We start from the raw sequence: 12,026 nt of genomic DNA on the forward strand, positions 1-12,026 counted from the left end.
GAATGGCAGAGAGCAACCAAGTTCTTGACCCAAGCTTGCCATGAAGCTTGGCTTGCCCTTGATGTTCAAACACCTAGCAGGTTGCTTAAGAAAAAAGCTTTTCTATGAGTTCACTACTCATGGATTTATGGAAATGACTTCATTTAATACATACCGACAGATAGTATCTGTGAAGTTTGGTGAAATTCTTCATATCACACAGACAAGCACAGTATTAGAAAAGGATATAGCGTTGTGTTAACTTTCTCACTTCTTCATTTGCAAGGTTCTGGAACATGATAAGGTTTTCACATTTGCATTGATCGTGTTTTTCTTCCAAAGGACTTCCTGAGAAAGCACATGGAAAGTGTTCACTCACCTCTAGAACCCACCAGACTTCCCAGATGCATAATAATAGGACTGAATCAGCATAGGGAAGAAACCAAAATGAAAGAAATGTTCAACTTTTTCCACACAGCCAGATCCAGTAAATTTCGGGAGAGGGCTGCATGGATTTCCAACACCGAGAGCTGCCGCTAGTGTGGACTGCAGGGAAGGCTATGCCCATTTCTTTCAGCTAATTTTTCTAGTTCTCATTTTACTCAAGCCCCTCTCTTTCCCCCTTTCCCATTTCCTACTTCCTCCTTTCCTTTCCTCCTTGCAACTGAGTCTGTTGGCAAGCTAAGGGGCTGGTATCGAGCCACTGGAAGCAATACTGTATTTGGAATTACCTGGAGATTTTGTTGAATGGAAAAGTTTTTGTGTGGACTGTGAAACACTGTCTTCTTCAAACAGATATCGATGTTGCACTGCAAAATTAGAACAGGAAAGTAGGTCTCGGATATTTATGGTGCCTGGCTCAGATTCTGTAAAGAGAAAGAAAACTGAAGTCAAACCTGCTTTACATGTTTGTGATTATAACAGCTGTCAGTGGTCAGAGTAAGGTACTTAGTATTCCTAGCTGTGGCACACAGCTCTACTTTGGGACATACTGTGGCCAAAGACTGGCAGTAGAGACATTACCAAATCTGGCTTAAAGTATAGAGTAAATGTTTCCTATCTGATCGAGGAAAAAAAGCCAAAGTTGGCATAATTCAAATCTTACTGACTCACTTTTTACGACTTTTGTCTGGGGGAAATCATGGTGGAAGCATCCACCAAAAGTTCTAGAAACACTGCTTTTTAAAATTTACCTGTTGGCTTTTTTTAATTTTACCTGTTGGCTGGTGGACCCTCTTTGGCAGTTCCTCTGCGGGGGAGTCCTGACTTCCATCAGAGTCTTCCAGAGCTGAGGGGGAAAAGATGACCAAAGGGAGTGACAGTCATCTGCGTTCGTGTGTGTTCCTTAGGAAACATCCCAGACCAGCTCCCCACCTTCCCGCTGTCACCCAGGGTGTTTCAGTTTTATTTGGTAACACCAGTTTCAAAAAGCAGTTGGTTTCCAGGGTAATCCAAGACCATGCTAGGGACATTCTCTAGTAAGAGAAACCTGGACCCCTTAAGTGCATCCTACTTAAGAATGCCCTCACAAATTCCATGCCTAGAAGTTGGGGTGGGAAAAAAGGTCACGTTGGCCAAGGACTAAAACTGTAGGGGGACCCCCTCTAAGAGGCATTTCAGTTGGAAGGAAACAGCCAAGAGGTGAAATCTCTCCTGGGCATTAAAAAGGCCCTCTCGCCCCATCCCCCTCCCTCTTGTTGCTCTTTCCTTCGGAGGCGTGAAACACATCACTTAGCTTGGGATTTGGCTAGTGACCGAACCTGGGGCAGGAGTAGCGAGCCAGGGCAGAGCTGCTGTACCTGTGCTGGCACAGAGAGATCAGCACGGAAAGCTCTGGGACAGAACAAAATGGAGGTTCTAAAGGGCTGGCTTGTGTTCTGTGAACAGAAGAACCACTCCTTGCAGCAAGGTGTTCCTTACATTTGAAAGGATTACCTTCCCTTTCCAGTCCAATTACAGGCATCTCCTAAAATGGAACCTCAGCTCTGTGCTGTGTATAATGGTTGTGTCTTAGCTCAATGTTTTTTTCTAGAGGGCTTTTGTGGGGATGAACTGTGCTCGTGTGTCAAAAGATTGATCACACTACCAAGCCCAGAGCAAGCGCTCACGCAGTGTTAGCTGTGAATCCCGTCTTCTCTCTCCTGTTCCCCTTTTTGGGCATAGTGTTTCCAGACATTACTGGCCCCAAACACCAGGGAGGTACTTTTTTGAGCACTTGGGAGGAACAGGTTGAGAATTGCTCCTCCAAGGGTTCATAGCTGCTCTCCTCGAGGTCAATTACAGTACCTTCACATATGCCCTTCTTTAGTTTTTCACTTATCTCTCCCATCGTGCTGAAATCTTCGGCGTAGAAGAGATGCTTGTCCGTGGGCTCAGAGGCAATCTCTTGTAGTTCTTCCTCAATGGCTTTTCCTACCCCGACAGCATACATAGTTATGCCTACGTTGCAGAGCAAATGAAGAAGGAGGTAGTTAGAGCTATGTTCCCAGGGTCTGGAAATTGCATGTACCATACCTAAAGCTGGGTGCATGTTACGCGGTGTGACTTGAGGGGTCCGGGTCAACCCCCCTTTATCTTTCTGCCATTTTTATTTCAGCCCTATGAACAAAAGAAGGGGTTCCAATGAGGGAAAGGTGAGGCACTAGGAGAGGTTGGGAGCTAGACCACCAGCCTGTTGCTCAGCTCTGGGCAAGGTCATTGAACAAATCTTCAACTTCTGCCTGAATTAGCCTTGGGGATAAAGTAGAAAAGAGCAGTATCTTATGGCTTATTAAATGGGAATCTCTTCTGGGAGAATTCCAAGAAGCAGGTCAATTTATGACCTTCTAACCTAGTTTCTACTTCTTAAAGGTACAGGATAGGAACCTTTAATGATGGGGCAGGGGGTGTGCAAGGGAAGCTGCATTCTACCTACTTCTCTTGAAAGGACAAAGCCTTATGAGGAGGTGCTGAGCTGAAAAGGAAAATCTGCAGACTCTTGGAAATCCTCTGTGTCAGACAGAAAGAATAACCCAAGTACCAACCCTAGATATCAACAGGGATATGAAATTGCTCCAAAACCTTTTCTAAACAACAGAAATCATTAGATTCCCTTCCTCCATATAGGCTTCACTTGAAAGCAAAACAGTAAGAACTTAAATTCTCCTTCATTTTCAACATTTTTTAGCCTTGATATCTTGTTCTGGCTAATTCATTAGGCCGGATTAAAAAAATACACGTAAAAGTGGCTCTTTAAGCCAAGGGGCAAGAGTCTATGTAGGGTCTATCAGCAAGTTCAACATATTTGTCCAGGAGCCCAGTGACTTCATGCAAACTTCCTAAAAAGGATAATTACTATTTTAAGATTATATTAGCTATGCATAATATAATTCATTTGAATTATATTGAATTCATTAATTAAATTCATCAGAGGATGTCACTTCAGATAAATTTTGTTGCTTTTAGAACCAAATAAACATCAGTTTCTCCTACCACCTGCCCTTGGGTGATTGGTGGAAATCTAAACGGGGGAAAGAGGAAGGTAGACCAGTCTCAATGAGGCAAATAAAAGGAGACAATACTGTCTTTGGAGACAAACTACTTCTCCCAGTACACTTTAGAAATGCAGACTAGAGGGGTTCATGAGTTTGATATGCGTTCTCAGGCTATTTTTACAGTTCACTCAGAGGATTCAGGACAGGACACTTTTTGGCTCCTATTCTATTGGGCTAGAGGAAAAGGTGTCAATCTGTGAGGTACACAATAACAATAAAATGGCCTCCATCACAAAGAGTGTTTGAATGTCAGTGTGAGCCAGCCTTTCTGTGAGGAGGGATGGAGTCCACTAATAAGACTGCTAGTACTTTCTCTCCTTGTTCATTTACTCTCAAGTATTAGTCACACATGGACTATGTGCCAGGCCTGGTCTAGGTACTAGGCCCATAACACCTGAGATGAAGCCCTGGTCTGCATACCTTCTCCCCCCTTACAGCAGTTGCTAAAGGAATGTATCCTCAACAAGTTCTTGAAGAAAGTGGCTTTCAAGCAAACTGCTTCAAGACCTCAAATTTTCTCATTTCCCCCAAGGAATCCAGTCACTTCGCCTTCCTCTAACTCTACCAACCATCCTAGCTTTGGGGTTTCCTTTTCCTGGGGGGTCACAGCTCCTCTGCCACACTTTGCATCTAGGCACAACTAAAGTAACTTCCAGTCCTCCCCTCCCCCACATCATCCATGAGTCTAGAAACCATCAGAGAACAGGCTTTGCTTTCCTGAGTAACAACTGAGTCATGCTCTCTCCCAACATTTTGACTCTCTTAAAAGCTAACTTTTGCCTCCTACAAACACAAGGGTGTTCGCTATCATAAGGCGTGCAGAGTCGCTCCTGTCCACTGGAGGTCCCACACTGGCCAGGAAATGGCCAGAGACTGTTCGGGTGTGGTTGGTGTAGACTACGCGGGGGTCCCATCATGGCCTCTAGGGGGCAGTGCAGGAAAGGTGTATCCAAGCTTGACGAGCAGCCTCTCCCAAAGCTCAGGGCATCTCTCACTCACCACCTGGCCACCCAGTGACTCTAAGAACCCTGATCCTGGAGTGACGTGCACCACACCTCTACCCCTTATTACCGTTGGCCTGGGCTTTACTGGCCCACTCTGAGACGTCATCCTGAGCCCGTCCATCTGTGAACACGATGGCCACTCTGGGCACCCGTGTGGAGAGAGGTCTGGCCCCTTCCACTTGGGTAAAACTTCTCTCAAACATGTGTTTCAGAGCCAGCCCCGTCATGGAGCCCTTGCCCATGTATTTCATGTGGGCCACGGCTTTCTTCATGTCCTTGGCTGACTTGAAGCTCCTCAGGGTAAACTCTGTGCGGACCTGCGTGGAATACTGGAGCAGCCCCACTCGCGCGGCTTTTGGGGACACCTCCAGAGAATCTATGATGCCGGTGACAAACTGCTTCACAATCTCAAAATTCTCTTCTCTGAGGCTCTTGGATCCATCGATCACAAAGACCAGGTCAATTGGGCCTTCAGTGCATCCTACAGGAAGGAAAGGACAGTCAAGATGGCCAAATGGTCAAAACGCACTTGGAGTAGGAGACAAGCGTGCTTCAGTGGGAGGCAGGACCCCTTTGGAAAGCCCCCTGGGTTCCTCAGATCAGACACAGGATGGACAGAAGGGGCTCGGAGAGTCACAATCCATGGTAATTTTCCCATTTGCCTTCCTGGTGGCTTGTTAATTTTTTTTTTTTAATTTTATTTATTTATTTGACAGACAGAGATCACAAATAGAGAGGAAGGCAGAGAGAGAGAGGAGGAAGCAGGCTCCCTGCTGAGCAGAGAGCCCCATGCAGGGGGGATCCCAGGACCCTAGGATCATGACCTGAGCTGAAGGCAGAGGCTTTAACCACTGAGCCACCCAGGCACCCCCTTGTTAAATTGATTAAAAGAATATTCTTCACAAGCAAAATCACACGACAGAGGTACAGACTGTCAGAGAAACCAGGCCCACACTGTACTCTGGGTCACTGACAGCCAAGTCTGGGAGGGGCTGTGGGTAGAGTACACTGTAGGGTCTGACAGCACAAAAGATTCCTACAACTTCCCTCCAGGAGGGTGACATCACCCCAGGGCTGGCATTCTGATAGACGGCCGACAAGGAAATTCTTAATTTCTTAAATCTGTCATCTCTTCCTTCCAGCGAAATTTCCTAGTCACTGAGCTGATATTTGTTACTCTGTGTCTTCCTAACAACTACTAATTTATTCGACAAAAACTGGCTTCTTGAGCACCTGCTTCACGCCAGGCAGTGGGCACGGCAGGATGGCAATAGGGACCGAGGCAAAATCCCTGACATGCCGTAGCTTCCAGCCCCGCAGAGTTGGTTAGCCCGCCGCACCGCCCACCAGCTACCTGGTTATGTGTCCTTCTCTCTGCTCTGCCAGCTTCTCCTCAGCAAGGACCATTTCTTTCCCCCCATACCTGGCACACAATAGTTGTTCAGCAAACGCTTGTGGACGGAGTAAGTGAAGGAAGTAGTGCCCTTTGGGTGCCGTACCTGTAAACACCCCATTGACCCATTCAAACTTAGAAATGAATCATCGCTGGGAATTATTTTTTTTTTTAAGATTTTTTTTTTTTTTTTAAGATTTTTAAAATGTATTTGTTTGACAGAGAGAGACACAGTGAGAGAGGGAACATAAGCAGGCGGAGCAGGAGAGGGAGAAAAAGACTCTCCACTGAGCAGGGAGCCCAGTGCGGGGCTCCATTCCAGGACCCTGGGATCATGACCTGAGCCAAAGGCAGACGCTTAACGACTGAGCCACCCAGGCGCCCTATCACTGGGAATTCTCTATACGGAAGCTCTTCAGGCAACTTGGACGACTGACAGGAAAGCCCATGTGAATACTTAGGCAATCTGGGTGTGGACAGACTTTTTGTTATTTAGGGCTGCATAAAAGAATTTACAGATCCCAGATGAATGATCTCATTTCCAACGGTCTACGGTTCGCAATATAACGTTCTCTTTTCTGTATCAAGCAGTTGTCTGATTTTGGAAAGTGGAGCACAATAATACAAGCAAGTAAGGACACACAAAAGCAAATGATATGCTAATGCATGTGTGTGTGTGTGTATGTGTTGTTGGGGGTTGAATTCTTCTCTCACCCCATTAAGTGCTTGTTCCTGTTACTCAACTTATTGATTGTTTATTAGCAAAAGAGCAAAAGGCCAAGTCTCCTCTTCATTTACATTCATAGTCTGTTCTTGAATCAAAAGAATAAAAATTTAAGACTCGGGCAACACACACATGACTCTCCAGCAGCCTGCAGAAATACTGGAATAATTTTCCAGCAGTAGGTCTGTTTCCTCTCTTCCCCCCACACTCTTTTCTTACAGAACAAAATCAGTCCTTGCAGCCTCTATGCAGAGAGAGAGGCACAAAAGGCTTCTCCAGGAAAGAAGGATGCTGGAGGGAGTGGAAGAACTTCAGGGCCAGAAGGACCAGACTTCTGCTCCCAGACCAGAAGAATGACAGCTTCCTTGCAGGCTACTTGTTTGCAGAGGGCTGTCCAACCGTACTTGGGCATTTTCTTTTCGTGGTTAAGTCAAGGAGACTGCAAGTGGGGCTGTGATTTGCCTCCGGAACTTCATTTTCAAAGAGGTCCCCCATTTCAGGGCTGGACAAGACCTTTAAAGGTCTTAAGTGCCGCCCTCCTGTTGCTTATATCTTTATAACACCCTTATGCAGTAGCCATTCAGCCTGGCCTTGAACACCTCTCCTGATGGAGAGCTCATCACCTCCCTGTTAAAGCCCTGTCTCTGGACATATCTGCTGCTGCTCGATACAAGAGCTACTGTTTGGCGAGTGGTTGGTAATGGGCCAGCATTGGGCTAAGCACCTTTAAATACACAATCTCCTTTAATCCTCATGACGATTCTGTGAGGCATTGTCCTCAGATTATAGATGAAGAAACTGAGACTCGGAGAAGGGAAATAATTTGTCCAAGGTCACACAGGTAGTATGAACAGGGGTTGAAGTCCAGGTCGGTCTGACCCAAAGTTCATGATCTTTTTTTTTTTTTTTTAAGATTTTATTTATTTATTTGACAGAGAGAGATCACAAGTAAGCAGAGAGGCAGGCAGAGAGAGAGAGAGAGAGAGAGAGGAGGAAGCAGGCTCCCTGCTGAGCAGAGAGCCCGATGCGGGGCTCGATCCCAGGACCCTGAGATCATGACCTGAGCCGAAAGCAGAGGCTTTAACCCACTGAGCCACCCAGGTGCCCCCCGAAGTTCATGATCTTAACTAACTAATCACACAGCTTCCCTGAAAGTATCTTTTGTCTTTGTCCTCATGCTGAGCTGCAGTTTCTCCCCACTGTTCTCTCCTTCCCCAGCGCTGTCCTATAAATCACCAATGAGGTGACTGTCACTTTGGTATTTGAATGGTACCTCGAGTCTTTTTCTACAAAGATCCTCAGTTTCTTCCTTTATTTTTCATTTGACATCGTGCTGAACTTCTTAAATCTTGCTTGTCATTGTCCTTTTTCTTTAAATATTTTTTTCTAAAAAATAATGCATGCACATGGAACAGAATTTAAACATTACAAAAGGATATATGTATGTGTGTGTATGTATGTATGTGTGTGTATCTATATGTTTAGATAATACAAATAGAAGTGGAATTGCCTTTAACAATTGCCAAACTGCCTTCCTCAAGGCTGTACTGATTCAGATACCTAGTAATAAATGTATTAAGTGTCTATTACAATATACCTTTGTCAACCTAAGGAATAATCAACCTTTTTGATCTCTGATAATAGGTTTTTTAAAAAGATATCATAGCTTTAATCTCCTAGTAGACATTTTCTCTTTTTTAAAAATGGTTTTTGTGGGGCATCTGGGTGGCTCAGTGGGTTAAAGCCTCTGCCTTCAGCTCAGGTCATGATCTCAGCGTCTGTGATGGAGCCCTGCATCAGGCTCTCTGCTCAGCAGGGAGCCTGCTCCCCCCCCCCCCCCCGCTCTGCCTGCCTCTCTGCCTACTTGTGATCTCTTGTCTGTCAAATAAATAATAAATAAAATCCTTTAAAAAATGGTTTTTGGGATGCCTGGGTGGCTCAGTTATTAAGCATCTGTCTTTAGCTCAGGTCATGATCCCGGGGTCCTGGGACTGAGTCCCGCATCAGGATCCTTGCTCAGTGGGGAGCCTGCTTCTCCCTCTGCCTGCCGCTCCCCGACTTGTACTCCCTCTCTAGCTGACAAATAAGTAAAATCTTAAAAACATAAAATAAAAGTAAACATGGATTTTATGTTTCATGTCATGTTTAGAAAGGTCTTCTCTACTCTAAGATTACTAAATAATTTACTTAAGATTTTTTTTCTGCTACTTTGGAAGACATTTTTTTTTTTAAGTGTTTAAACATAGATCTCTCTTTTCCTAAAATGCAATGCTCAGACTGAATGTAATTCCCCAGTACAGAGCAGAGGACAAATTTTGCCTCTCTCATTCCAGATATGCTTATTCAGTCTAAGATCACTCCAACCTTTTGGCACATAATGAACTTACTGTCAACTAAAACTAAAAGTTTTTCCACAGGTGCCTCAGTTAAGCTCCCTGAAGGGAGAAGCAGAGGTGAGGGATTTGTTTCCTGAAAGTACTCCAAAGAGCAATTGCTCCCAAGCCAAATTCAAGCAGAAAGCCCAGTTCAGATCACTTACTCTTGCACCGTCTTCCATCCTCAGCTAGAACAAATCCCTCTGAGCATTTGCAGATGTAGGAGTTGCCACGATTAACACAAATGTGTTCGCAGCCGTGGTAGGTCGACTTGCAGATATCCTTCCCTGAGGGAAACACAGGGAGATGAGCAACTCCATCTGTGCAGGAATGAGTCGGACTGAGTGGTCATGTCAGGACAGATCAAGGAATTAATCCACTTTTTAAAAAACCCTTATCTGTTTAAACTTTCTTTTATAATATGCCCTTTTTTTTTTTTCATTCTAATACTCAGGACGGGGCATGGGAAAGGAGAAACTCCTCTCAGAAAGCCCCAGCCTCCACAAGCCTGAGTGGTGAGATGGATGATTGGGTATTTTTATTAATTTCTAGAATTATTTGATGTTGCTTTGGGGTTTAATTTTCCCAAGCTACTGATTTTTTTCCCATAGATGTCCCAAACATTCCAGTTTTAATTAACAGACATTTCTCACGTGTGAGGTACTTTAAATGCTTCAGAGTAGTTACAGCCCTCCAATCTTAACAATATGCTGTAGGACGACGAAAGCAGGAATAATTATACCCAGTGTATACATGAAGAAACTCAAAACATGTCACGGAGCCACCTGAGGCCATGCAGTAAGTTGATGGCAGAGCTGAGACACGCGTCTCCCATGTGCCCCTCCCCCATCACATGAAAGCCTACGGCTCTCTTCTGTCATTAGCTCCCTCAAAGGAGAAGCTTCCTATAAAGTTGGGATTGGTAACTACAGATCCCCCTAGAAGTGGGAAGGGTGGCAATTGGTCTAGTAAACAAATTGCAGAGGTTGTGCCTGGTGTACAATAGCTCAATTTGCTGAGCAAAAAAATACGTTGTGTGGATAAATGGCACCCATGTGTACACGTGTGTTCACAGAATAAAATCATGAACATTCCGCTGGGGCAGACACAAGGGGCAGAACGGCAGGCATGACCTCCACTGAGGGAACGCTGTAGTGTGATGGGAAAACAGGGCTGTGCAGGCAGATCTGCAGCGTTAGGCCAGGGTCCCGCCAGCATCCTGGAACTCAGTTGTTCAAAGAGAACATCTCACTAAAGGTAGGAGCCTCTCGTCCTAGTGGAGGAATGAGGACAGTGAGCTCCCCTCAAGCCAGCTCTGTTGACATGTGGGATGTCCCAAGTTATCTCAAAGGAGTCTCTGAAGTAATGCCCCAAAATCAACCTGAAAAGCAAATGAACTGATTTTGCCTTAACTAAAAAAGAGCCATCCTGCCCATTAGAGCAGAGTGTCAACAAAAGCAAGTACAATTTCAACACCAACACCCCCTGCCCAACGCCCAAATAGGGACTAATAGCTCAGAATCTCCCAGTGGGGAAAAATCCTTGCCCTGGGCTCTTCTAATGCCCACTTCACCAAGCTCATGTGTCCCATCTGTCTCTTGTTTGGGGCGCTGTGATGGTTAATCTTATATATCACCTTGCCTAGGCTATGGTGCCCACCTCTTTGGTCAAACACCAATTTAGATGCTGCTGTGAAGCTATTTTTTAGATGAGTTAACATTTCAGTCATTAGACTTTGAGTGAAGGAGAGCACACTCCATAGAGCTGGCCTCATTCAACACTTGGAGGCCTTCAGAGCGGAAGACTGAATCCCCCACCACCACCCCAAGGAAGAAGGGATACTGCTTCCAGACTGCCTTTGGATGAGAACTGCCACATCAGCTCTTCCTGGATCTCCAGACTGCTGACCTGCCCTACAGATTTTCTCTCTGTCCATTTGCCTCTATTTCCATGTCTATCTCTGTATATAGACATGCACGTGCATGTGTGCACACACACACACACACACCCTATTGGTTCTGTTTCTCCAGGAAACCTAATGCACCTTCTAAGTAAACTCTCAGAATTCGCTCAGACAGACCTACAGAGGCAAACAATAGCGAAAATGGATAAATAAAACTCACAGAAAAATCCCTTAGTCCCTCTCCCACCCTCTACCCTTACTTATAAGGTCTTCCAAGAAGAAAAAGCACTATAATTATCCTTTGATCCTCATAGTAATTGCTGGCAGAGATTCTAATTCTGTCCAATGATTAGCCAGGCTCTGTGGGAGGCTCTGGGCATCCACACAATGATTGTGCAAGGGCCAGCAACTCGGAGAAAACGGAGAGACGCAAAGAGCCTGACAACTCATGACCTTGACTGAGGAAGTCCTGAAGAACTAAGGGTCTCCTGCATGGGTCACTAGCAAACACTATCAGAGCACCCAAGGCAGGAACTTATAACAATAGGTAGAAGATTTTAAATACGGAATGAAGTTTTCTAAGTGTCCGAGTCCCGCCGATGGAAGAAGTCATCTCTACTGGAGGCCACTTACTTCGGCAGCGCTTCCCATCCTCGGCAAGCCGGAATCCTTCCCGGCACTTGCAGAAGTACGACTCATTACTGTTCACACAAATGTGCTCACAGCCATGGTCTACTGCTTGGCAGACATCTTTCCCTAAGGACAGCAGAGCAAGTCAAATCAATCTCACCAACATAAATTTTCCCCCGGGCTTCCCCTTGGAGGATTCACCCATCTCAGCTGCCAGATCCCACACCCACGGGAGCTCAGTGATCCACGGGAGGAAAGTAAAATTGAGGATAAAGTTCAGTGGGTCTAATTTAGGCAAACTCTTCCAACTTCCTCACTATCATCCCCCCCATCCCTCACCAGCACCACTTCAATATCCCATTAAATGCAATCAATCATTGGCTTTCTGCAGAGGCAGTTTCTGATAGTAATAGGAAACACTGTGGGTCTGATACGGTAACTTTGAAGATTAAACCTCAATTTAGACTGGCATTGAAATCTAATTT

The 12,026-nt window shown here is 45.3% G+C and overlaps 1 protein-coding gene across 4 annotated transcripts in view; it reads right to left on the reverse strand.

Annotated features, from left to right (window-relative positions):
* MATN2 (matrilin 2) overlaps positions 1 to 12,026 on the reverse strand; it is a 128,194-nt gene that overhangs the window by 2,667 nt on the left and 113,501 nt on the right. The window contains exons 11-17 of one of the 4 annotated variants that reach the window (XM_044245235.1): positions 11,545 to 11,667; positions 9,173 to 9,295; positions 4,584 to 4,997; positions 2,266 to 2,418; positions 1,196 to 1,267; positions 711 to 845; positions 229 to 327 (exon numbers count right to left, since the gene is read on the reverse strand). In XM_044245235.1, coding sequence (XP_044101170.1) covers positions 229 to 327; positions 711 to 845; positions 1,196 to 1,267; positions 2,266 to 2,418; positions 4,584 to 4,997; positions 9,173 to 9,295; positions 11,545 to 11,667 — 1,119 coding nt within the window. Of the gene's footprint in view, positions 1 to 228; positions 328 to 710; positions 846 to 1,195; positions 1,268 to 2,265; positions 2,419 to 4,583; positions 4,998 to 9,172; positions 9,329 to 11,544; positions 11,668 to 12,026 lie in introns of all 4 variants that reach the window. The other 3 variants (XM_044245234.1, XM_044245233.1, XM_044245232.1) reach the window with 3 other exon arrangements.

This window comes from Neovison vison, chromosome 4, assembly GCF_020171115.1.
Source record: "Neovison vison isolate M4711 chromosome 4, ASM_NN_V1, whole genome shotgun sequence".
Taxonomy (NCBI): domain Eukaryota; kingdom Metazoa; phylum Chordata; class Mammalia; order Carnivora; family Mustelidae; genus Neogale; species Neogale vison.